General features: G+C 35.7%; 1 protein-coding gene across 1 annotated transcript; it reads right to left on the bottom strand.

Moving 5' to 3' along the window:
* Positions 1–536: 536 nt before the first annotated feature.
* On the bottom strand, positions 537–26,414 carry LOC113042901 (myelin regulatory factor-like). The gene is made up of 27 exons (XM_026201907.1): positions 25,888–26,414; positions 15,529–15,619; positions 15,135–15,416; positions 13,607–13,668; positions 13,179–13,395; positions 12,529–12,629; positions 12,329–12,443; positions 11,419–11,614; positions 11,254–11,330; positions 11,051–11,161; positions 10,172–10,271; positions 9,618–9,818; positions 9,316–9,424; positions 8,894–9,003; positions 7,139–7,299; positions 6,975–7,047; positions 5,377–5,459; positions 5,223–5,291; positions 5,033–5,116; positions 4,370–4,449; positions 4,154–4,267; positions 3,279–3,506; positions 2,500–2,593; positions 2,311–2,373; positions 1,533–1,638; positions 1,353–1,427; positions 537–1,134 (listed from the first exon to the last, which is right to left on the bottom strand). Exons 1-27 carry the CDS (start codon positions 25,934–25,936, stop codon positions 1,051–1,053), a joined length of 3,135 nt encoding a protein of 1,044 aa, XP_026057692.1. The 5' UTR covers positions 25,937–26,414; the 3' UTR covers positions 537–1,050.
* Between the last annotated feature and the right edge of the window lie 1,263 nt (positions 26,415–27,677).

Below are 27,677 nucleotides of genomic sequence, written 5' to 3'. Positions count from 1 at the left end.
TAAAAACATCACAATAATCCACAAGTTATAAGCCAAAAGCTGCATGTTTGTAAGAAACAAATCCATCAGTATATTTTAACTTTAAACCGTTAGCTCTGACCAAAATATGAGTGCATAATTCATAATGATGCTTCTTCCAGTGAAAAAAAACCATCCTCTCACATCAAAATCCATCAAAATATTTGTTTAGAGCTGCTTTGGACTGTTTTTGCTTGTAAATGGTTTTTGATCTGTGCATATTTTGCTCCTGATTCAGACAAGACAACATTTTTACAGAGAAAGCGATATTATGGATTCATATTTTAGCTGGAAGCAATGTTTTAAAGTAAAAAATGCCTTCATGATGGATTTGTTTCTGACAAACACACAGCTTTTCACATCACAAGATGTTAACTGATGGACTTGAGTAGTGTGGATTGTTTTTATCTGCTGTTTCTGACGGCACCCATTCACTGCAGAGGATCTATTGCTGAGCAAGTGATGTAATGCTACATTTCTCCAAATCTGATGAAGAAACAAACTCATTTACATCTTGAATGGCCTGAGAGTACATGTATTTTCAGCAAACTTTCATTTTTGGGTGCAATATTGTTTTAAAATTAATTAAACTGTTGACATGTTAACAAATCCAGTTTAACGACATTTAAACGAAATGCAAATAATGTGCACTGATTTCTGTGGAATAATCTGCACTGATGAATCATGCACAAAAACCTGTTTTAAGAATGTAAATAAGGTCCTTATAGGACCTCATTGGTACCTGTTCATATTGTATCTTGGCAAATCAAAAGGCATTTTAATAAAGTAAATGTATGCGTGTGTATGTGTGCACGAGCGTATATAAGCAGGAATATATAATCAAGGTTAAGACAAAGTGATTTTTTTTGAAAAATGCAAATTTTCCTTTTGCTTTGAACAAATACGCGCAGAACAAACACAGTTAGGACATCTTTAACAGCTCGCCCAGATAAAACTGTCCTTGAATCTAAGGCGACGATACGAGTGGACACAGGAGAAGTCGCAGCTGAATAGCATGAATCTTGACACTGCTTAGCATGTGGTTTGAATGAGGAAACTGTACTCAGGGCACCGAGAAGACACTACATCGTCTTCACTGCTACATCCCGTTTGACTCTGAAACACAAAGGTTAAATGGTTAACTTACATATCACACTGAAACAGAGTCTTAACCATGCACAATAAAAATACATGACTGATCTTTTTCAGAAATGGGAAGTCTGATTCATTTTTGTGAACTGATTCTTTTGCACAGTTCATGTGAATCAAGCAGTGTCTGGTTAGGACACACTGAAAGAGCAAGAGATGAACCCTCATGTGTGAAGTTCACTCACTGAATGTGACACTCGGAAATGGTAGGTGACCTCTTGAAAAGGCATAACAGGAAGTGACCACAGGTGGCTGGTCCCCTGTCAGAAAAGAGGTTTGCATGTGACAACCGAAGCATATTTATATGGTGACATTCTCAGTTACTGCAGGTGCAACACCATAAAAACTGGGGCCAATAATCTCACCGCTGTATAAGTGCTCCGCTCATGTGAGAAAGAAGCTTCTGGATGATTTGTACAGAGTCGCCCCCTGGTGGCTCCACACCGCCACACCCACACCTCCTCTGAGGAGCTTAAAGGACAACAAGAGATCTGGATGAGTCAGAAGTGTATCAGGGGTGATTCTAGGGTCAGAGGATATTCGGGATTATCCCAGACATCTGTGGATGTGTCTGAGGACAGCCACTGAAGAAATACTGAAATATGACACACTGCAAAACACTTCAAACAAATAATTCATCCATTCCTTTTTTTTACTCACCCTACCTCATCTTAGATGTAGATGAGTTGGTTTCCTTATCAGAACAAGTTTGGAGAAATTAAATATCACTTGCTCACCAATGGATCCTCTGCAGTTAATGGGTGCCGTGGAAGTTGAAGTGAGGAAGAAATGAAGCATTATTATATTGGCTAGTAACTTCTACATCACAAGACGTTAACTGATGGACTGGAGTGGTGAGGTTTACTTGTGGATTATTGTGATGCTTTTATCAGCTGTTTGGACTCTCATTTTGATGGCACCCATTCACTGTAGATGATCCATTGGTAAGCAAGTGATATAATGCTACATTTCTCCAATTCTTTCCTGATGAAAAGTGACCTGAAGGGTGAGTTCATTTTCAGCTTTTTATGTAATGAGTGATCTATTCCTTTTAAAAACATAAAACCATCACACCAGTGGGGAGTAATTTCTTACAAAGCAAATCTCTCAATATTACTGGAGTAAGAGTGTGTTTATACTCACATCATGTGCAGAGTAATGTAAGACATAGATGAGTTTCTATCTCGGTTTAGAAACATAGTAAAGCTGCAAACAAATAAAAGACATCAGCTCAGAAGCCTGAACTCTTCAATGCTGAATGATAACAGGCCATTATGTGAGATATTATATACAGTATATATATCTGAGGATATTATATCTGAACACACACACCTGCAGGTCTCGGATGAGGAACAATCGAGAGTTCGGATCTCCTGATCCATCTCGAGGATGTGAAGTTTGCTCAGACACGTTGGTAGATTTCCATCTGTGTATAAAACAAAATATGTATATACTAATTATTGCTAATTATACTGTTTTCAAAGGCAGAATTTACAAATGTTGTTAAACATAAAAATTTAATATAATTAAAAATATGAAAAACAAATATTTTCAAAATGTAAACAATTAAACATATACATTTTTAAGAGCAACATTTTTTTAAAAGCTTCTTTGATTAAAAATATCACACTATTCAAACATTGCAAAGTAAAATACATATATTGTCAAAACTACTGTCAAATGCAGAAAATTGTAATTATAAATATAGATTATAAAAATAAACTATAAAAAGCAATGAAATATAATTGAAAATTATTTAATTAAAAAAATTCAAATACATTTTAATTTAACGTTTAGTTTTATTTGTAGCTGGTAAATTTAGGTATGAAGTTAGATTAAGGGATCTAAAATATGCTCAAGCAGAATAAGACATTAATATGTGCTTTATAAGTAATAATAAATAGCCAATATGCTAGTAATATGCATGTTAATAAGCAACAAGTTAACAGTGAAAATTAGTCCGTTAATTTATGTGTTATCATAAATTTACATTATATATATATATATATATATATATATATATATATATATATATATATATATATATATATATATATATATATATATATGTGTGTGTGTGTGTGTGTGTGTGTGTGTGTGTGTGTATGTACCCTGTGTGATGATACTGCGCTGTCTCCGGGACGGTGGCTGTTGTCCACCAGGAAATCGTTTGGTTGCTCCGCTCAGATCCGGAGGCTGAGGTGGCCGCTTGCCTTTACTGAGGAACAGAGGAGCTGACGTGTGACTCAGACGGTTCTTGTTCCGGCTGTCTTTGTCCAGCGGCCGAGACTTTGCCTTCTTGTTAATAGTGGTCTGGGTGGGAAAACTAGTGCTCGAGTCTGAGAGAGAGAGATACAATGAGAGAGAAGTGACTCTGTATGTGAAAAGAAGGTTTGAATGAGTCCTTTTTCTATTTAATCCAACAAAAGGAGCAGCATAGAAGAGTTTTGAGACTATATTATTGATTTGGCAATTCACTGATTCATTAATTCGTTCATTCCTCAAAATGATTCATTAATTCAACCATTGAAACACTGGTCTTTTTGACCAGACAAAAAAAAAACATAGAGTAAGGCACGTAATAAGAAAGTAGATACATTTTAATTTCTTGTATAATGTGTCACTGGTATCACTATTTAAGACCTGTATGTATAATGCATCATAAAGAGATTCATCATGTACATTATAATTTTTCATAAATAATTGTAACTAAAGTAAAAAAGGATTAGTTTCTGCAGATTTTTTTGTTACATTAGAAGTTGTTTGTTTGTTATTTGTTTAATGGATTGTACTTTCCAAATTAATAGATAACTATTTTAATCTATGATAATTATTCATGAGATCATACAGTGCATTACCAGGCATAATTAATGCATTAAACATAGGCCTTCATCTATAATGCAGTACATAGAAAAGTGTTCACAAGTCATTTGTTGTAACTGCTCTGATGGCTGTCAAAATTTGTTGTCAAAGATTGTTGTCATACCTGGAGTGGATTGGTTGTTTCCTGGCAACAGACTGAAAGTGGCTGATTGGTTGGTTGTGGCAGGTGTTGGAGGGCAGCAGGGCGGGTGATTGGACAATGATGGGGAGGTGGAGTCTGTAAACAGATAATGAACTTCTATGAAAGTAATAATCCACATATGTGTATTGCAAAAAAACACAACAGATGTATTGTGAGCATGATTGTGTTTTCTGAAACCTGGGGAGAGAGTGGATGCGGTCACTCTGACAGGGGAGAAAGAAGCCTGACGAGCCAAACCCAAAACAGAACGAGACCTGCTGAGACAGAGAGAGAGGTCCCATGAGGCCTCTTTAATATTTCATCTGTTCCTCGCAGAATGAGATTAAACTGAGAATAAATGGCTCAAACTTTTAGATTTGCTAAGATACCAGTTCGAAACAAAAGTTTTCTGTATCTATTTCAAAGAATCCTGAAACAATTATCATGGTTTCAACAAAATACTGTTGTTAGCATAGATAATAATAATACATGTGCCTTCAACAGCAAATCAGCATATTAGGATGATTTCTGAAGGAACACATGACACTGAAGACTGGAGTAATGATGATGAAAATTCAGATTTTTTATTGAATATCCAGAATAACTTACATTTTAAAATATATATTCAAGCATTCAACTGTTATTTTGAATTGTAATAATAATTTACAATATTACAGATTTTTCTGTAGTTTGATCAAACAATTGCAGCCTTGGTGAACATAAGAGACTTCTCAAAAACCTCTGAGTAATACAATTTTCCTAAGAGTTTTTTTTTGGGAAACGTAGGACTGAAAAACCTTTGGTCATAAATGGGAAGATGAAGTGAAAGAGAAACAGAGAAAAGAGAAGAGGACAGCATACCGCAGAGAGAAGGATGGACAGAATGTGACGGTTGCAGTGAGGAAGGGTGTCCAAGAGACGAAGAGAAGGCAGCGGGACGCAGAGCTACAAACCACATTGAGAAAAATGAGCAGCAGGAGATGAAAGAGTACAGAAATAAAGAGAAAGACCTCTGTGCATGATATAGAGAGGTGTCCGTACACATACATACCCCTCAACATCACTGTTGCTTCCATGGTGTTGAAGATTGAGCACATAGAGGATGGACATGGAGATGACACTACAGAACGAGATGATAATGAGCATGAAACAGACAATCAAAATATTAATTCTAATGTCTGGGGGTGAATGATTCCCTCTCTCACCTGAAGGCCATAATGATGACCAGTGCCAGGATGGTGCCCTGCATGAATCTGTGACTCAGGCAGCCCTGCTCCGGGACGGACCGCTGCAAAAACAACAACAATCATCTCATCCCATCTAATTTTGTTTCATCCCAGTCCAAATGATTCTATTCCATTACATTCTATCTCATCATATACCACTGATTCTGTGTAATCCCATTCTTTAAGTTCATATCATTTTTATGAATCTATCCTATTTCTATTCCATTCCATATGATTTCATCCCTTTCTATAGACGGTTTCATCGGGCGCACGCGCCTGGCCCTAAGTTAACTTCCGGTATGTGTTGTGTATATCGGTCTGACTGCGGTGCCTTCTACAAATGCTGTTTGTAAACTGAAGTTGAGGTCAGGTGGTTGTGATGCTGGATGTGTTTCCCAAACATTTATTTAATTTGTGGAGACTCGTCATGATTTTAAAACAAAGTTTTTCCAAAAGGCTTCATTGAATGAACATGAGCAAGTACTGCATGTTTAATAATAATAATTCCTTACATTTATATGTTTAAATATCAAAACGAGGCACAGGTGTTTCTGTATTTCTGAAGGAAGCATGTTATATGCCTGATAAAGCAGCTTTTGTGAGTGTAGCTCTGCTTCGTTTACAGCTGTTACTGGGGAAACCTCTATTTCTCACGCTTTAAAGCATCTCCTGCTGGCAAAGAATGAATTTGCATTTTCATTAAGTCCGCCTGATTTACGCAGCAAACATATTTTGTTTATCAAAAAAAAGATCTACTCTAGAGGTACTTGGATGTTATTGATTCTATTTGGAAGTCTACCGGAAGTTAAGTTAGGGCAACAAAAGCGTGCATGCGCAGTAACGTTTGTTTATGTTGTTGCCGTTGAAACCGTCTATAAGATTCCATTCCACATGAGTCTATCCCATCCAATATGATTCTGTCCCATCCAAAATTATTCTATTCCATTCCAAATGAGTCTATCCCTTCCAATATGATCCTATCCCATCCAAAATGACTCTATTCCATTCCACATAATTCTATCCCATCCAAAATGATTCTATTCCATTCCACATGATCCTATGCCATCCAAAATTATTCTATTCCATTCCATATGAGTCTATCCCAATCAATTTGATTCTACTTCACTCCATATGATTATATTGCTTATATATAATCCAGTATGATTCTACTCTATTCCATATGACTTACATCCTATCCTATGACTCTATTCTATTCCATATCATCTTTGTCCCATCCTACTGTATATTATTCTACTCCACTGCATGTGATTCTATCCCAAACCAATCTGATTATACTCCATTTCAATTGATTATCTTTTATCCAATATGATTCTATTCCATATAATTCTGTCCCATCACATTCCATATGTTTCTATCAAGTTTCATTTCAATCCCATATCATCCAATGATTCATATCCATTTCAAAAGATTTATCATGTCCCAAATGATTCTAATGCATTCCATGTGATTCATTCATATCCAATATGATTCTATTGCATCACATTAGTGGAATTTCATTACACAATTTCATTACACTTACCTATAAGTGTATGCAGGAAGCCTGTTTTAAATCTTACCTTACTTCCTGGCCTAGCAGTTTTTTTCTTGAGTGGGCCACTTCCTGTTCTGCTAAAGTAGCTTCCTGATTGACTAGAAAAAAGATCATGTTTCTTCAGACTTTCTAACTTTGAATTTACTCAAACAGATGCATGTGTGAATGCACAGCTTCATAAGCACACACCTGACTGTGCCTCCGCTGACAGAGCTCTTCATGCTGTCTAGCCGGCGCAGTTTGGCGAGTTTCCGGTTCCAGCGTTCAAGCTCATCAATGCGAGTCTCCAGATTATCAGTGAGTTTGCAGAGTTCCTTCACCGCACCCACGTTCTCCATAAAGATCCGCTCCTGCAGAATCAAACACACAGATGAGAGAGAGGCAGAGAGATTGTGTGGGCATCTGTAAGAATTAGTGCTGTCAATCGATTAAAAAAAATTAACTAATTAATCGCACAATTTTTTAAAATTAATCGCGATTAATCGCGATTAATCGCAATTAAAAGACTGAAACTTTTTGGATATGTAAATGTAAAATGTAAATAATTAATGTAAACTCAAGACAAAGAAACTATTTAAATTCAAAATATGATTGTTTATTGGAATTTTTGTTTAACTTGTAACACAGATTTTCTCATGTAAACAACATACCTGCAATAAACCATCAATTTCCTCCAAATTAACTGTTGGCTTGAAAGCCATATTTATTACAGAAATAAAAACACAGGCATGTAAGTACCATTTGAATTTCAAAACAATCAATGCCAATAAAAAACAAAAATGATTTCCATGTTGAATTCTAAGTGGACTGCAAAAAAATTCCAAAGTATAGTCATTGCCAGTGCTTTAAGTGGGCCAGTACCCACCAGTACTCAGTACAGCCACTTCCAAATATAGCTCTTGAGCGTACCGCCACCTCTCCGTGCGCCCAGAACGTGCTTGTAGCGTACCGGTACGCTCATTTGGACATCTGTTTTAATAGAGGTTTTAATCTTTTACCTGCGCTGCCGCTTTTCAGAGCGCCCTTCACAATGCAAGCTTCCTAATTCATCCCACCCAGAGCAGAAACTACATTACCCATTCACCCTTAAGTTATACAAGTGAATAGCGCATGTGTCGCTTTTCCCGCTGTTAAGTGTCAACAACTCAACGTGGCCGGAGAAGGTGTGTGAAACTCGTTGTAAGTTATACTAAAGCAAAATCTTGAGTATTTATTTTCTGATAAACATTAAAAACTGTCCGCGGAGGTTGAGTCGTCCTGCAGCCCCCGCTGGCTGCTCATTGGCTGCAGCATCTTTTTTCTAAGTTCTAAAAAAATACCGTAGACGGCAAGGCACAAATTTAGATATTCATTTATCTAATTAATCTATAGCCTATGCACAAAGACAATATGATCTTTTTGTCCCCTTTTTGTTTTAAAGCTTGATGAAGAGAGCGCAAGTTGCTGCAGCTGAGGAGGACAGTGATGCACTCGTACAGGAGTGATTGACAGTTCGCGGCACTGTGTACAAAAAATACTCCGCTACACAATTATTTCGTTATTTTTGTTTAAGCTTATTAACGTTAGCGTTACAGAAAGGTCTGATTTACGCACCGTTACAGTCATTGTTTTTTTTTTTTTTTTTAAACAATGACATTTGAGTTCATGATTGTAATGTTGCTGTTTCTTGTGGCAGACTAAATGAAGAGTAATGTTTCTTGTGGCAGACTGAAGAGTAATCCGGCAGAGTTTTATACTGAAACGTTCCGTCTAAAAGTCCTTCCTTAGTCTTATCCATATTTCTTTGCACGTTGAACACATATAGGCCTCAACTGGAAATAAAAAAAACTGCAACCGCGTATATTGCGTTATTTTTTTTTAACGCGTTAAATATTTCAAATTAATCGAATGCGTTAACGCGCTAATTTTGACAGCACTAGTAAGAATATGTTTGTGTGCTCATACTTTATTGACCATCAGCAGATTAGGGATGGTCTCTCCGTTAGCACACACCACGTCTCCTCCCTCCTTCACAGCTTCCGGCAGAATCTGCTGGACCTCCTGAGCGATCACCCCTGAAATCACACACAGCTTGTTATTCTAAATACATAAATAGTACATAAATAGTAGTAAATAACACTGATTTAGCATGCATTTGAATAACATTATTTTACTTTTTTTGCATTGTAATATTATTTTCATGACTGTTAAACATATTTTTTTACCAACACAAATTCTCATTACTGTAGAGACAAAATTATATGATTTCCATAGCTCTACAAATCTGCTCCAGTTTCTTAATGCAAAATATTTGTATCCTTTAATTTTGGTGAGAAATATGACTTCAGCTTGATATTTATACAAGGATTGATCTGTGGAGACAGTACCGGTCTCAGAAGTGGCATCAATGCCCACTGTGGCTGCAAACTCAGGCTTATACTGATAATGCACCAGCCTCATTTGGGAAATCCGCCTCAGGTTATCAGTGGTGTCTACCTGAAGAAAGAGAGAAAGTATGTTATATACTGTTTTCAAATACAAACAGTTAAATGATTCTATTAACATGGAAATAGTTCAGGAATATAAAACAATGTTTGCATGGTTGGTAAAAGTTCTTAACCGGCAAAAAGGTTAAGTAAAAAACCTTTTGCGGGTGTAAGGAGAGATTTGCACACGCATAAAAATGTACCTCCTTCACATTCTCCTTGGCTCTAATATCAGAAGGATGCACAAGGGAACCCATAACCTTCACATTGCCGTGTACAACCAGAGCCTCATCTGGCCGGTCTGTATTGATGCCGATCCGGCCGTGATGGTACACAGAGTCGGGCATCTGGCCTCTCTGCCACAACACTTCACTGTCACTCTCAAATTGACCCGGGTTAGACGCCTGAGAGACAGAGAATGACAGAAAGAAAGAACTAAGTAATAGTATAATAATTTAAGTAATTGGCTGGGAAGGGAAGGTGTTACTGCAAATTCAGATTCACACATAAAATTTCAAATAAATATTTTGCTAAGTTGCAAAAATTTAGTTTTATGGTTTCTTCAGAATATTTCTCAATAAGAATAAAAATGTCATTACAAGATCGAATCCTTTTGGAAGATGTCAAAAGTAAATTCAAACACATTCAGCAGCATAATCATTAGACTGTAAGAGTAACAGTGATTGGTCAGAGGTAGATAATTGACACAGAAACAGGTTGTGATTGGAGGAGGTCGGTCAGACACGACCAGACTGACAGCGGTTACCCTGACGATGATCCTCTCGGAGACCTGAGCTGCCACCGTGAAGCACTGACTGTGACACTGAGCCTGAAGAGCTACTGCCAGCATGAAGTACCTACACAAACATAAGTGTTTTAAAAGGACAATCCTAAGAGTTTTAGGGAAATATTATGTTATTTTGATATTATGTAATATCTGTGGACAGAATTGGCAGTATTTGGAGAAATGTAACATTATATCACATGCTCACCAGTGGATCATCTACAGTGAATGGGTGCCGTCAGAATAAGAGTCCAAACAGCTGATAAAACATCACAATAATCCACACAACTCCAGTCCATCAGTTAACATTTTGTTAAGCAAAAAGCTGCATGTTTGTAAGAAACAAATCCATCATTAAGACTTTTGACTTCTGGCCGAAATAAGGGTCAATCATCTATAATACCACTTTCTCCAGTGAAAAAGTCCTTATTTTTTTTCCCATTTACATCAAAATACTCCAACATACAGTAATTTTATGGACTGTTTTTGTTTGTAAACGGTGATTGCATATTTATCTCCTGATTAAGATGAGACAACTTTTTCACTGGAAACAGCATTAGTATGGATAGAGGACTCTTTCCTCTTTACAAGATGTTAACTGATGGAGATGAGTGGTGTGGATTATTGTGATGTGTTTATCTGCTGTTTGGACTCTCATTCTGACGGCACCCATTCACTGCAGAGGATCCATTGGTGAGCAACTGATGAAATGCTACATTTCTCTAAATTTGATGAAGAAACAAACTAATCTATGTCTTGGATGGCCTGAGGGTGACACAGATGTTGTCAAAAGAAGATAGAAGTGGTAAATAAACCTGGTCAGGTTTACTTTGTCATGGTTATATATTGTACCTCTGGTCGGGGTTCGGTTTGCCTTTCTTTCTCATGTTATTGGCTGTGGTTTCGCTGAAATGGAGACGACCCACCGTTACTTTGGTCACCTGCTCTGGTGGCAATGTCACTCTGTAAAGCATAAAGTTAACATTTATGTCAACAGATCAATTCAAACTCACACTCTTAACACATAATATTAGCAAATATGATGTGAAACTTACAATACTGGTTTAAAGGGTCTTTTACTCCGGTCAGACTGAGACTGTTCCACATTAATGGACTGATTCATAGCTTCCAACTGGAAGAGACACAGATAAAACATGCTAGAACAGGCAAGGGTTTATAGGGAGTAGTAGTATGATGTGTGTTCTTGTGGTCTGGCTCACCTTGACCCCATTGAGTTTCAGGTAAAAGCATTCAATGGGCTGTAGCCCCTCGCTGGTCTTGACATATTTGGGATCTCCTGGCATCCCGATGTACACGGTGACCTGGAAATGGTTCTTCTTCTGACACACGAATGCATCATCAGCCAAGGAGAAGTTAAAACCCTTATCTGCGTCCACCCTATATGTAGGCATCGGACTGGAGAGGCAGAAAGAAAGAAACAAAATCTATTTCTGGTAATATATTTTATTTTATAATGTTATATTAAATTATGTCATATTTAAAATATACTGTATGTTAATTATTAGAACTAATAAAGATTAATTATCTGGTCTATTTTTATAAATAATTGTTAAATAAATGTATTTGATTAAATTCAATCAATGTTATTTAAAAGTTTAGTGGGGTTTAGTGATGAATATTGATGTAATTGATTTTCTATACTATTAAAAATGGTAATCGTCTATAATCGTATATAACTGTAACTACATCTGTTTTTATAATAATTAAAATGTTACTTTTTATAAATAATTTTTATAAAAGATGTATACATTTTAATATAAATAATTATTCCTATATATCATAATTATTTTTCCTAATATAAATTATAATTATTTTATAAATAATTATTAATGTAATTAATTTAATCAATATCACAATCAGGACTTTTTTGTGGTACATTTCTCATTCCTCTGTTGTAAGCCAGAACTCTGCTCTTGCTCTTACTCCTACACACTGCTCATCTCATAGGAATGCTCTGGCCTCTGCCATCTGTCTCTCTCTCTTCTGTCTCTTTTAGTACAGCCTGATACATCCTTATACCCCATTAAATCCCAAACACACACTCTCGCCCTCGATGCATTTCTCATTGCTGTCATAAATCTAAATGTGTAAGACCAGAGCAGCACCCACAGCTCTTTTCCACCGGAGTCGTATAATGTAGTCCATTTGTTCTGTTGGTGCGGCTGCCACTTTATGCACTGGTAGTTTGGATCCAGGTATGAGTTTTCTGCATCCTGCATCAAACCTGTTAAATCACAAATACATATAGCCATGTAGTGCTGAAAATGCAGTTGTGTTTAGGAACTTGTGTGTGTGTGTTGTGTGTGTACCTGGCTCTTGTTTGATGATGCCTGTGAGGATCTGAGAGTTGAGAGTGCTGTTGGGAGAGCCGGAATGTTTTCTCTTCTTTGCTGGATGAACGGGAATCCCACTGGAAAAACAGAGAGCATTCATTTGTTGATGTGGAAAATGTTTGATCTTTGACACTGCTGGTCCATCTCTAACTCTACTGCAGAGGTTCTCAACCAAGAGGCCCAGGACACTTCCAAAGAGGCTGCCTGATAACTTAATTATTTATTATTAATACTTTAAATTTAAATGATAAAAAAAACACATGAATTCAAGATTGAAATAGTGTTTTTTTCACATTTAATAAAGTTAACAAACCACTAGGTTTTTTTGAGATTGTAATAGTTGCTGAATCTGATTAAATAAAATAAAATAAAATAAATGAGAAATTAAAATAATAAAAAATTGAATTGTAAAATAAAATAAAACAGGGGCCAAATAAGGGTCATCAGCAAACTTACAAGCGGGGCAACAAGATTACTTAAAAATATTTGAATTAAATGACTTAATTATTATTAATATATTGAAATAATCTAACTCTTATCTAAATTAAAATGCTAAAATAACAAATAAATCAAGATGTAAGTTTAAATAATACATAAAAATGTTCCTCTGATTCTCTCTCTCTTACTCAGGTCCTTGTGGATGTTGCAGGAGTTGATGTAGCATCTGACTCTGTTGCATGTCTCCGCCACTGCCTGGACCAATTGGATACTGCGAAATCATGGTCTCTGGCTTAAGGTACATGTCCCGGTGCATGCTGGGATAGTGAGGGTGTGTGGGATGAGGCGGAGGACTGGTCATGTGACACATGTTCTCGGGCGTCATTGTCCTGAGCATGTGCGGATCTAAGGTGGAAAATAAATAAGCAGAAATTAAGTTACATTTAACATTTTATTCAATTTTGATTTCTATCTGATTTCATGTATGCGTCATGAGGTATTCTTCACAACATTTTATGTGTATGTTCTTAATTGGTTATTTAGAATTTTTAACTTGCATTCGTGATTATTTCTGAAATTCGATTCACATCAAACCGTTCAGGTGGACTGAACTTACCGTTGGCTCGCTGGGGTGAATATGGCTCTGAACTGGAGTCAGGAGGGGACTCGGGTAAAGTTCTGCAACAACAATAACATTAAATACATTTCAGACACATTAAACAAACTATGCACATGACAATATGGGTGACTGTCAGGGGTTTGTGATTGCTATGCAATTGCAAGGTACTCTGAGTGAGTTTTAATGTGTTGCTGGGTGTATTTGATCACTTGATCACTTAGTAAAAGTACAGCTCTCCTAAACAAGAATCATGTTTTAATTAGAAACCCATCAGAAAGCTCACTAACAGCATACCTGCTGCCTCCTTTTGGTCAACATTATAAAACAGCATAAGTGATTGCAAAACTCCTCATAGGTTATCAGGCCTGACTCGTTGTGTCTCAGTGTTATTCCCGGCTCACTCCTCCGTCTGTCTTACTCAGCCTTTATCTGAGCTGCGGAGGTTTATCTGAGGTCATATGGAATGAAGAGGTGGGGCATATCAAAGGGGTGTGGCTTACTATTTGACATTCTATAATTATGAAATTGTGATGAAACTGCGTTATTGTGTATATTGAATGTATCAACACAAGCTCATAGTGATTTGAAACTATTTTAAATTATCACAAATTCGTAGACTTTTGTTAAATCTGCTTAGGAACACTGACAAGGCTGGACATACTTAAAAAATATATATATGATACATTTAAGCACCGTACAAATCACATTCTACAAATTCAAGAAATTACCACCTTGAAAATAGTTAGTTACGTTGCGCATTACTTCCATGAACAGTCCTGCGAGATGTCACTCAGATGTGACATACTGATTCTGAAACTGCAACGAAGCTGCATTATTTTGTTCACGGTAATTTTTTATAGATTTTATGTTATTGTGAATTGGTGGCTAATTTGTATAAATATGTATGAAGAAACTGACACTTCGAAAAAAGGAGTTTTTTCATGATCTGTTTGAAAATATTCCACTCAAATTTAACAAACTGTACTATGATTCTTATTTTGATGAAAATGTGCTATTGTGCCCATGACAATTTATAACTATTTTATGCTATCGTGAATTGGTGTCTAATATATATGAATTAGTTTGTTTTTGCAGCCTTTTTCTCAGTCTTCAGCAAATTTCCAATCCGTCTGCAGGATGAATGAAAATTATATAAATAAATAAATCATTATTAATCTTTTTAACAATCTAACGCTAATCTAAATTGAAATGTTAAAATGACAATAATAATAATAATAATAATAATAAATAGTTGTAGTTTTTATTTGCATTAATTAATTGGAATAACAATCATAAAAATCTGTTGTAAAATAATATATATAAAATTATTCTATGAATTTGTACGTTTTCATACAATCTGCTTATGATCCATTGACAGTTAGGTTTAGGGGGTGGTGCCTTTTTTTCTGTTAACATTGTATCTTTCCATAAAAATAACATTGTCTGAATTCAGAAAAAAAAATAGAAAAAAATCCATCTGTTGACATATTTCACCATATTTGGTCCTTTATGCGTTTTCTCTTACCCTGGTGCGTACTGTCCGCACTGGTCTGGTTTGATGTGTGGCTGTTGGTGTTGGGGTGTTTGGCTCTGCTGTTGCCCCAGGCAGGAGTAGTTGTGTCTGAGGTGGCCCAGCAGTGGTGGAGGCGGGTAGGGGTTCTGGCAGGGCTGGGACAGAGACGGGACGGTGCCCTGGCGCAGCGGGATGGGGGGGCTCACGCCACACCCTACCCCTCCTGAGGAGGATGCCCCGGCCTGAGGCGAGGGATAATGGGGTCCCGGTGTGCTATGGACCTCTGTGAAACAACTAGAGGAGAAAAAACAAATCACCATCTGATAGCTGACTTGATTTATTATCATCAACATCACCAGAAGAAATTTGGATTAGTGAGTGGTACAAGCTGTTTCCAGATTCTCACATGTCAGTGCTGTCGTCCTCTTTGCTGATGTATTCCTCCAGGATACTTGTGTCAAAGTTTGTTGGCTCCAAAGAGCTGTTAATATCATGACCTGCAATGGAAGTAGAGGGAGAGAGACACAGAAAGGTAGAAGAAGAGAGTGAGAAAGGAGGATGAGTATCGTGTTCCCACGCACCGTTTCTACAGTGATAAAATAACAGTTTCACAACACTTGCAACACTTCTGATCATTTGTTTGCTTGTTTAACAGCAAGACTGATGACAAACGGGTACTAGGCATCACAGATGAGGTCCATGGAAACATAAATGTCTTAGAGGTTATAGACACTCCAAAACTCCAAAAAAGAAGGTCACTTGCGAAGAATGTTTTCTTTTATTGCGCATGATTCTCTATCCTCCCATCCATACCTCTCTCTGCATCTGCCCCCTTCTTCACCTCTTTACCAAATCTTTCCAAATCTCCACCACATGACCAATGACTGTAATCACTCCACTGCAACCAGGCCGACTGACCCTGCACACTCAAGCCAAATAAAGCACCTTTTATTGCGTAATCTCTTGCATAGTCTTTCTCTTTATGCATTGTATAATAAATGTAAAAAAGGGTATGTGCATGCTTTTTGGGAAAAAATTTAAATAAAACAAATATATAAAATATATAATACACGTAATTTTCAGAACATGATTTGTTGTCTATCATGTTGTGCAGTAGATTCAACACTAAATACAAGCACTTGTCAAAAATTATATCTTGTAAAATCTATAGCTATTATTGCACATTATAAACCCATATAAAAGTTAACATAACATTTTTTTTATATTTTTATTAATAATTTAGTATTTGTTTTTGTTTTTATTTAATGTATTTTAAAATTATTTTTGTAAAAAAAAAAAAGAAATAAAATATTAATAAAAAACAAAATGTAAATGTAAATGTAAATAACATGCTGTATATTCTGTAAAATATGCAATATCTGGGTGTGTGTTTACAGTGTGTGTGTTCACTGCTGTGTGTGTGTGCACTTTGGATGGGTTAAATACAGACAACGAATTCTGAGTATGGGATGATTGATGAATGAAAAGAATATTAAAAAACTGAATACCGAAAAATCATACCCAGAATATATATATATTGCTAACATATTACAATATATATATATATATATATATATATATATATATATATATATATATATATATATATATATATATATATATATATATATATATATTACTAACACACACACACACTTTTCCTTTCATAACCACATTACAACCAAAAATCCTGATACTGAAATTACAAAGTAGTCTTATTTCTCTTTTGCAAATTGCTTTGCAAAATGCATAAATAAATACACAAAAAAGATACAGCTATGCAAATTACACAAAGCAAGCAAGGCAAGAAAGCAAAGGATGAAGAGAATGAGGGGATTCAGCCCAAGGTCAGGTGGAGGTGTGGTCAATAATGTAGAGACCCCCACTAAACCCCTCTCTCTCTCTTTGATAGATTAGGCCACTAACGAAGACGGAATGTGAAGAATTCCAGTGTTAGTGTTGGGAAAACTCTCTGGTCCATCAGCCTCCCTCAGCTGGAGAGGGTTCACATCTCACCCCAGTGGATATCCCGACCTAGACGGCACCATTTACAGAAAGCCAACACAATCCTGACTCACAAAATATCCCAAAACAACTTGTCATTGTGACCAATGAACAGGTTTGATCCACCTGTGAAATGTCATGGTTCAATTCTGTGTATGTGAGTTTACGCAGACTGATCTATTTATAAATCTGTCAGTGTATGTTTACACCAGGTATAATCCAAGAATCAAAGCAAACACTTTCCTTAAGCCATTTGAGTGATAGCAACTGTGCTTAACCTTCTAAGTATAAAAATCCAAATATGTATTTTTTCTATTAAAAATGAGTGATGAAACTTCTGCTCTGCATGGAAAAACCAGCGCTGAAGTAATGTTTGGAGGTGCAGCGGTTGGGGTCTCTGCTCGGATAGTTTTATGAGTGTGCCAACAGGGCAGAGAGAAACCGAGAGGGATGATTTTACTAAATAAGATCCAGATGTTTCCATCCTCCTGCATTAAATCTGCCAGGCCACTGCTGATAACGGCTGCAAGATTGACTGACGGGAACAAGAGTGGGGGAGCAGAGGAGGAGAGAGGGTGAGAGAGCCTTGTTGTTGGACAAAAAAATAGAGGTGGTGATTTTAACAAACTAATGAGAAATCATTCTTTGTACCGTTTGTAAAATGTTTTTTTTCCAATAATGATCATGTTCAGAGTACTTGTGAATGTGTGCTCATGCTCTGTGAAGAGCCTTAAAGATGTATTGTCACCTGTTATACAGAGAAATAATTCACACTGAGTTAATTCTGCAAACTCACAACCCTTTTTCCTTATTCACTACTGCTGAGTTTGTGTTGAAACGAGCTGATATTTGTTCAGTGTTGAGAGATTAATTTCATGTGCTTGTTTCAATCTTTAAAGCACTACTAAATAAACTCAAAATGGCACAGTTCAACTCATCTCAACTCTTTTTAAACAATTCAAAGCTTATTTAAACATTAATGATTTTAATCTAAATTAGATTGTATAATGTTGCAAAAACAGAATGGTCTGACTTCAGTTTTGTGAAACTATACATAAAAAATATTTGCATGAAACAGAAACAGCAGACGAGCTGAACGACACACAGATTCACTCTCTGCCAGCAGGTGGCTTTAAAACATTTCCTTGGTTTCCGCTGTAAACAAAGTAGTGCTGCACTTATGAACTTTAATATGCATTATACAGAGGCAAGATGAAAAGCAAGACAGCAAGTTCCAACAAAACATACATTCATATAAACTCCTACCCCTAACTAAAATGTGATTTTGTTTAGCATCTCCACTGATATGAATCATCACATATTTAAATCAATTTATTTTAACCGGCTCACATTAATCGGTATATCCATAATGTTAATCATTAAGCTCTAATTCGCACCAGAGTTAAGTATAATAGAGCGAAGTCCATTACATTATCAAATGGTAAACACTACCCAGAATTCCCTACGATACAGCAATCATCTGAGTATTCAAACAGTTACAGAGGAAAACATTTGCACAATTATTGACCTGATACGAGAACTGTGAAATCAGACAAAACTTTGATAGATATTGTCATCCGGCTCAAGAGAACCGAAAAATGAAAATAAGTTTCTATTTTGTGTTTCAGCCAGTGTTATTTAAATACCATTAACATATTTTTTACAGTTTTCAAATATATTTTGAATTAGTTTATATTCTTATACACAGTATTGCCTGTTTGCATTCCAAAGTTTTTGTCATTTAGTTTTGTGTTTTTTGTCATTTTATTTTTATTATTATTTTTAAATATATTTATTCGTATTTTAGTTGTAGTTTATTTATTTTAATACTTATTTATTTTATTTTAATATTTTATTTAGGTTAAAACTTTTTATAGATTTATTTTGAGTAAACTATAATAACCCTATGTATATATATTTTTTTATCAAAAATATTGTATGTATTGTATTGTTTGTCACTTAATATTGTTTTTTTGTAACAACATCCTGCCCAGGGGCCTGCAGATGCAAATTAGTTTTACAGCTAACTCTGGCACAACACTGTTGTTGTGCGTTGTCCCTGTACAAATAAACAAACAAATAAATAAATAAAATAAAAAACTCTTTAAACGTGACATCATTTTGTAGGCCAAAAGTCAACATGATGATAAGGTGGTTGCTATCAAGTTTCTAAGGTGTTCTGAGGGTTTTTGCTGTGATGTGGCTAGGGTGGCATCTTACTACCTTAACAGTTCCCACCCCCAAGTCTCTATGATATTAAAAGGTTTGTGAAATATCTTCCATTGTATTCAAGAGTCAAAAAATGTTAAGAATCATTTTATTTAGAATTTTGATTAATTGTAATTTTAAGAATCATTCATGCCTTTAGTACAAATACTGCTGGATAGGCTACATATTAAAGCTTAATAATTAAACTTAAAATTGTTTTTGACCATATAAATACACAACACACATATGAAAATGTCTTCACACAGAAATACCCACATTTGTACATTACCACGAATGCACACACATACATTAATGAGGTCTTGGAATGTGAAAGGTAAACAGCAACAATCAGTAAAAAAAAGCACTAAAAATTATTCTCTAGAATCAAGAGAGACAGTACCTGCTCGAAGCCACAGCATTTTGTTTTAGGATGGACACAACTTAAAAAACTGAAGATGAGTGTATATGACCCGGTACGTCTCTCATATCCCTCCAAACAACATACACCTTTCCATCTCGGACCTCAGTTGGCAGGTCCATGGTTAAGTGAGTGTGTGTGTGTGTGTGTGTTGTAATGCAGGATTAGGTCTCAGTCATGAGACAGAGCTGTACCAGGCCACCACACACAGTTCTAGTCAGCCACCAGCACTGAACGCCCCGGCCGACCTGAGCAGCTTACCTACCCTCCACGAGCACAAGAGAGGGAACAACAGAGTGCTAAAGAGCACTTCATGCCTGTCAGCAGAAAAAGGAAACATGTAAAAGTCAGGTAACAATGAGGGATTCAAGGAATGACACATTTTCAGAGGGGTCCCACACGCTTCACCACTGCCAAGATCTCGGCCCAATTTTAACCCCAGCACCCCAGATTAATCTCCACTAACATGTCGAGTCACTAGACTAAAAAGTTAAACTGGGAAAAAAAAACTTTACTTAGTTGAAGCTGCAATTATTGATAAATTGCAATTAGCTAGTGAAACTAAACTGAAATTAATATAAAGCTAAACAGAAAAAAAAAAAACATATATATATATATATATATATATATATATATATATATATATATATATATATATATATATATATATATATATATATTTCTGTTTAGCTTTATATAAAAAAATTTTATATATATTTTTTAATCAAAAATATTTATGAATGCTTGGTAACACTTTAGTATAGGGTCCAGTTCTCACTAATAACTAGTTGCTTACAAGCATGCCTTTTATTAACATATTAGCTGTTTATTAGTGCTTATAAAGTATGTATAATGCATGGCATCTATAATCCTACCAAATACCCTAAACTTAACAACTACCTTATAAACTATTAATAAGCAGTATATAAGGAGTTAACTGAGGCAAAAATCATAGTTAATGGTTAGTTAATAGTGAGAATTGGACCTTAAAATAAAGTGTGACCGAATGCTTTTTTAAAAAGTACAAAAATGTAAAAAATATACAAACTCAAAATATATATTAATTATAGTAGGTATATGATACTTAAAATAACAGAGCACAAAAATCACTTTACAATAAACGGAAGCATGTGGGAAATGGATCAAAGTCAGCTGAAATGTGGAAAGTGTGTAATTTTTGGTTTGTTGTAATGGAGCTGGCATGTGAATGTTCCAGGCCTGGCTGCTCAAACACAATGCATTCCAGTGACAGCAATACACTGTTACATGAGAGAGACCACGCGCAACGGCCAAACTATTCCCTCCATCAAACACCAGCCTCAGGAACCATCTGTACCTGCACACAAGAGTGATCCATGAATTACTGACATCAGGCTAAATGTGACCTAACCTGCTCAAATCCTCTCACAAAAAGTGCAGTGGCATGTTTAAACTCTTCGCAAATCCCCTGCGAAACATGACTTCTTATGATAGGGAGGCCCTATGATAAGCCCATTTACTGTAAATATAAAAACTGGGTTACACTTTATTCTAAGGTGTCCTTGTTTCAGTGTAATCATATATCTAAGTACTGAGTAATACTAATTAACCAAAACATCAACTCCTATGCTAATATTTTGATGAATCAGCTCCTTACAACACAGTTGCTTTGTGCTTAATGTGTGCAAAAACCCACACATGTGCATGTTGCATGTGTGTGTTTGTATGACCTGTGCCCTGCCCTTATCTCACCCCACCCACAGCATGTATGAGTGTGTGTGTTGTGTGCGTCCATCTGTGTGCGCGTCTGTCTGTTATCTCTCTTCCTCGCCCTGTCTGCACACTGTCACACTAATGGAGTCGGAATGAGGCAGTGATAGCGAAAAAGAGACACGAGAGAGAAAGAAACATTACTCGCACCTCATTCTGATTTTTTAATAGTGTTGTAGGTATGCCAAGAATGATGCTGTGCATTAGAGACCCTCTGTAAGCAGCTTACGGCTACTTTCAGTCAGGCTAAAAACGCTTTCTGAGCACTCTTATGTCACAGGGGGTTTCTGTGGTAGTTACCTTTAGGTAAATATCTGAAAACTATCCAATCCACACCTCTCTTAACCTAAAGGAACAGGAGTCAGTAAACGTTTCCCAGAATTCCTTTAAACACCCTCAATCGCCGACCCTTCCTTGTGAATAAAGAAAACACAGAAGCCGTTTATCAGGGCTGTTTGTTTACTCTGACAAATTATTGCTATTCATTGATTATACTGTAGCTTTTGATCAATATTCTGAAGTGTTTTTTATTTTTATATTTTCTTTCCATTTAGATGGAGTTTTAGTTTTAGTTTGCAGTGTTTTGCCATTTTTTTGTCTATTTAGTTCTTATTATTAATATTTTTACTTCAGGTTATGTTAAAAGAAAATTAGGAAAAGTTTATTTTTATTGAAAAAAAGCCTAAATTGTTACTTCACGACATCAACATTTAAATTATGTACCTAAAATCTGCGTCTCTGGTGTTTCTCCTAAGAAAAAGTCCCCAGTAATGTCTCCTCTGGGGCACATAGAGATCTAAACACAGATCTAAACTGTTTTCAGATTTGCCAAAACACCAAAGTCTCAGTCAAAACTCAGAAATCTCAATAAACTCATACATCTCTCATCAAATCCTTATATTGTTTATTTCTTCCTAGGACAGAGGAAACACCCCAGACAAAGTTGATATTTGAATGAAAGAAGCTTTGATAGAGTGACCTCTGAGCAATAAAATTTTCCTTTAGGACAGCTGAGGGTCAAATGAGTCCTACAGACAAACTGTTCAATCTGCCTCTTCTTTTGTGCTTTGTGTTGCTGTACTCCACAATGGGTGTTCATTTAAGATACCCTCAGCACAACACACAAACTAATACAAACAAACAGAGCACAAACACAGAGCATTCATTGGGAATCGCGGATGTGGAGCACAATTATAAAACACAACAAGCCATTAATTAAATCACAAAAATACATACAGAGGGTCAAAAAGTAGAAAATGACAACAGAATCTGAATGAATCACAATCAGTATTTACTAAGTGTTTTCAAAACCACAAACAAGTCATACACAGAGACCTGAATTTTCTCTGAGATTTCTAGCACGTCAGATCATCTCTAGTTCAGAGGCAGCAGGGTTTTGGTCGGGACCAGAGGTGTGCTGTCTGCTTCACTCCCCGACTGAAGAATGTAAACATGTGAAATTCTCGTTAAAGAGCATTGCTTGATGGCCATGAACTCCAGATTCCAATGAAGTCAACAGTGTTAACAGTGAAACGCTGTCATATATACAAACCGTTACACCTGCTCTGAGAAAACACACTCACGCCTAATGAAGTGCCACAAATTATGGTTGGAAAACCCCACCAAAATAAACAGTTCATCTTAGATCCTGACATTAAGCAACTACGGCTTATATCTGCCATGAATGACAGAGAAATGAGTTTGACCACTCTGAGAGGACAGTAAAGTTAAAACAGAGGGGTGAGCCAAATCTTTCTGAAGAAAAGAAAGATGACGATAAGAAAGAGTGGAGAAAAAGTGATTCTTTTCAGTGACCAAGTGATTCTTATAATGTCATTACTGCAATCTATATTTTTGTTCTCATTCTTCTCAACAGTGATTTTAATGTAATTTCTTAAGTTGTCAAATTGTCATTACTGCAATGTAACCACGTATTTTTTGTAATTCTCATAGTTCCTAATAGTGATACATCTAGATATTTTTGTAATTCTCATTATTCTCAATAGTACGGAGCCTGGGAAGTCACCTGTAGGAGGAAAAAGAATCTGTGCCGATGTTTTTTTAAATCTGTCCCCTCAGTTTATGAACCATACTCACAAATTAAACTGTTCCCTCGGTTTCACAAATCGTGCCCACGGATTAATAAACCGAACCCACAAATTTCCAATCCTTTCACTCAAATTTTGTAAAACGTACCTTTGGTTTTTGAATCCGTACCCTCAAACTCATAATCTGTGTTTACGCACGGTTTCGCAATCCATTCCCTCAGCTTTGTACACTTACGGATTTGTTTTTACAAACCCGAGCAAATGGATTGCAAAAGCATGCTTGCAGATAATTGAAGGTACAGTTTACAAAATCTGAGCGCACGGATTGGAAATTCATGGGTATGGTTAATTAATCCGTGGGGACGGTTTGTTAAACCGAGGGAACAGTTTAAGAATGTGTGAGATTGGTTTATAAACGGAGGGGACGGATTGCAAAACCGTTGGCACGGATTGTTGTTTTCCTTCTACAGGTTACTTCTCTGGCTCCGGACTATAGTGATTCTTATTCCTGTAATTTAAAAAAAGATCAGATTGTCCGCAATGCATCACTATTTTTGGTAATTGTCATTATTCACATTGTACTGTAATAAAAAAAATATACAAAAACAAACGGCAATTTAAAAATACTGTCTCTTTTAAAAGGTAAACACTACCATGATGTAGGCTATTTTAAAATTAAAATATAGTGCATTTTAACATTATATTAAATAAATAGATTTTTCCTTTGCATTATAATAATGAAAACTGTTGTTAACATGTATTAAATTGTCATTAAACAGCACAAAAATCTTCAAAATTTCTTTCTTTGATTTTCACCAACACAGACAAATCAGCGGATATCACATCTGATTCATTGTTTTCAATATATTCATATTTTTCTTGCCCAACACTCCCAGCAATCTAGCCTATTCATTAATCCATCTCTCTCTTTAATTCTCCTGTTTTCAATGTCTGTCTTAAACATTACAAACACACCATTTATCACATTCCTCTGTCCTTCCCAGTGTTTCTCCTCAAACCCCTCCTCCTCTCTCCTCTGGATTCCATCCTTCGCTCCCTGCCTCCGTACATCATCTCTTTCTCTGCGATTCTCTCCACCTTTCTGCCCTTCCCCAACATTCCTTCACTGCCTTCTGCCCGTCTGACCCCATTGGTGGCTTTTTGTGTCTCTCCCCCCAAACAAATCCAGCATGACACGTTTAATCCTGCTCACACAGGAATAATGTTGAAAAACACAAGTCCTTAAAAAGCTTCACAAGTGGACACGTGGTGGTAAAATACCTACCAACACATTGGAAAACAACTGACGTTAGCAAGAACCTTATCTGGAAAATGTATTGAAACTGAGCTTTAGCTGTAGGAAAATTGGGAAATAAGTGCAGTACATTCAAAAACAACCATTATCACTAACTAGAGGGTTTTCTCTGTATTGTTTCAGGTAAATAGAAAAAAATGCTATGATGTTTTGATGTAATATATAATATAAGTAAGCATACACAGTATAATAAAATTTAAATTTCATCACAAGTAAAAAGCAACAAAAAGTACCAGCATGTTTTTGGACGTATACCAAAACAATACTAAGTTCTATCAACGTATGTTAATACCACGTTTTTGGACATAAATCATGTTTTTATATATCTATATATATATATATATCTATATATATCTATATATATATATATCTATATATATATATATATATAGATATATATATATATATATAGATATATATAGATATTTCTACTTGATGTGACAATCGCTTACTTCTACAGATGTAACCTAGTCAGGTTGATTTAAATATATGTGACCCTGGAACACAAAACCAGTCATAAGTAGCACAGGTATATTTGTAGCAATAGCCAACAATACATTTGGTCAAAATTATCGATTTTTCTTTTACACCAAAAATCAGTAGGATATTAAGTAAAGACCGTGTTCAATGAAGATATTTTGTAACTTTCCTACTGTAAATATATCAAAACTTAATTGTTGATCAGTATTATGCATTGCTAAGAACTTCATTTCGACAACTTTAAAGTCGATTTTCTTTGTTGTTGTTGTTTTTTTTGTTTGTTTGTCTGTTTTGCTCCCAGATGCAAATTTGACAGATTGCAGATGTCCAAATATTGTCCTATCCTAACAAACCATATGAGAAGCTTGTTTATTCAGCATTCAGATGGTCTCAAAATCCAGGGTCGTATATTAAAATCAGCCTCTTAAACTAAGTATGGCAACTATTACTAGTTCCATGGTATTACCATACATCACTGAATCGAAATCTTTTTAAACTATAGTTGAACTGTCACATCGACAGGTGATCGATAAACTGTCTTACCTTCGAAGAATCTTTGTAAGGCCTCCGTTTCATCAATCACGGTTTCCATTCTAGCGGCTCCCGCGTATAAACTCCATGAACATGAACGGACGGAGCGGCGGGAGTCGCGTGCGCTTCAGACTCTCATCATCCCAACTTGACGAACAATGATCTTTATATAGCCTACTAACAAGCCACTGAGTTCCCCGGAATAGTATCAATATCTCATCTGGATTATTATTTAGTATAATTTAAAACCGCTCACTTGTTTCAGTTTCTCGCGGAAAATACAAATTCGTTTTCTGAGGAGATGTTACCTTTGGATGTCAGGTGGAGGCATATTCCAGTTTCCCCCGAAGATTTCGTTTATCTATTACCGCGATACATAATTACAGACGTGTTTCATGAGAAATAATCATTTGAAGTTAGAGAACATAATTTATTATATTATAAAAATTATCCTGTGAGCAGGTTCTGCGCTCGAGACTCTTTCTGTGAAACGCGCTCAACGTCCTCTCTGCGCGCTCTCGCTCCACTCGCGCAGTGCGCGCGCGCTCGACGAGTGAGCGCGAGAGGAAAGACAAATGTAGGCTACCCCCAAAAATTAGATTTAACAAGGATTTACAATCCGGTTTAGACGTAGAAATATATGACTGTGTTATGAAAGGCCAACTACGTGAAGCATGTCTTCTCAAATGTATGATTTCCCGTTAAATTACAACTCCGACATTGATGCAAAAGAGCATTTGACTCAAAAACGCAGAAAAGAGACAAAGAAACTTAAACAGACACATGAACCAGTGTTGGGTCAAATATATAAGGCTACTAAAGGGATTCATTACTGAAATCAAGTGTATTTTCCTTTAAAACCGTAAGGGATTATTCTTACGTTTTATACGTTTTCTGCAATTGAATTAGCTCTGAATAGGCTATAGATGTTAAAACAATTAAACATAAAGCAATAGTGGATTTTACATCCATATCCAATATCTAACTTATGTTTTTAATGTTACTTTGTAAATACTTAAATCAATAATTTGTGTAATTTTATTTTCGCCTAAAGAATTAAAATAGCAGTTTATGTCTGTCATTGTGGAGGCTGATATGGGATTTAGAAACTAGCTTATAATTAGTAATACCTTAATAATACCTAATTAGTACAGTAATCTAATTAAACTGTTAAAAATGTAATCATTAATTACTTCTCTAGAGTAAATTACTCATTGTTGCCCATAAACATATCACAAGACATGAAGGCTAACTGGCAGTTTTTGTTGTTGTTTTGTTGTTGTTGTTTTGCAACATTTGCAAGGACAAATGATAGCTGTAAATTGTTAAACTGATTCTAGATACTTTTAATTTTATAAATACCATGGCACACTTTGAAAAAATATTTTTTGAAGTTGTAAATAAAAAAATAAAAAAATAAATGTTGCACTATAATAAGCTACATATAAAATATTCCAGCCTTCATACTTTAAAATTTCATGTTTGATTCAGTGTTTTTTTGCAATTATTTGTGAAATTTATTAGATATTCTGAATGAAAATTGTTTTACCACCATTTATTAGTTAATTTATCATATACATGTAAGAATACAATGGTATTTGAATTTTGAAATTGAGCATGATACCATCATATACTACAGCTTTTTCAAATTTTATTTTACTTATTTTTGTTACTTTTTATGAAGTGCACAAAACTTTGCTTACAAAAACTACACATAAAGATTTTGTAAGGTATAATGATAATATGGCACATTTGTATCTTTTCATGCAGTTTTTCATGATTCAGTCTTAAAAATATTGCGG

Source organism: Carassius auratus, chromosome 25, assembly GCF_003368295.1.
Source record: "Carassius auratus strain Wakin chromosome 25, ASM336829v1, whole genome shotgun sequence".
NCBI classification, from domain to species: domain Eukaryota; kingdom Metazoa; phylum Chordata; class Actinopteri; order Cypriniformes; family Cyprinidae; genus Carassius; species Carassius auratus.
Note: the sequence above shows the minus strand (reverse complement) of the source record. Positions and strands in the feature narration are given on the sequence as shown.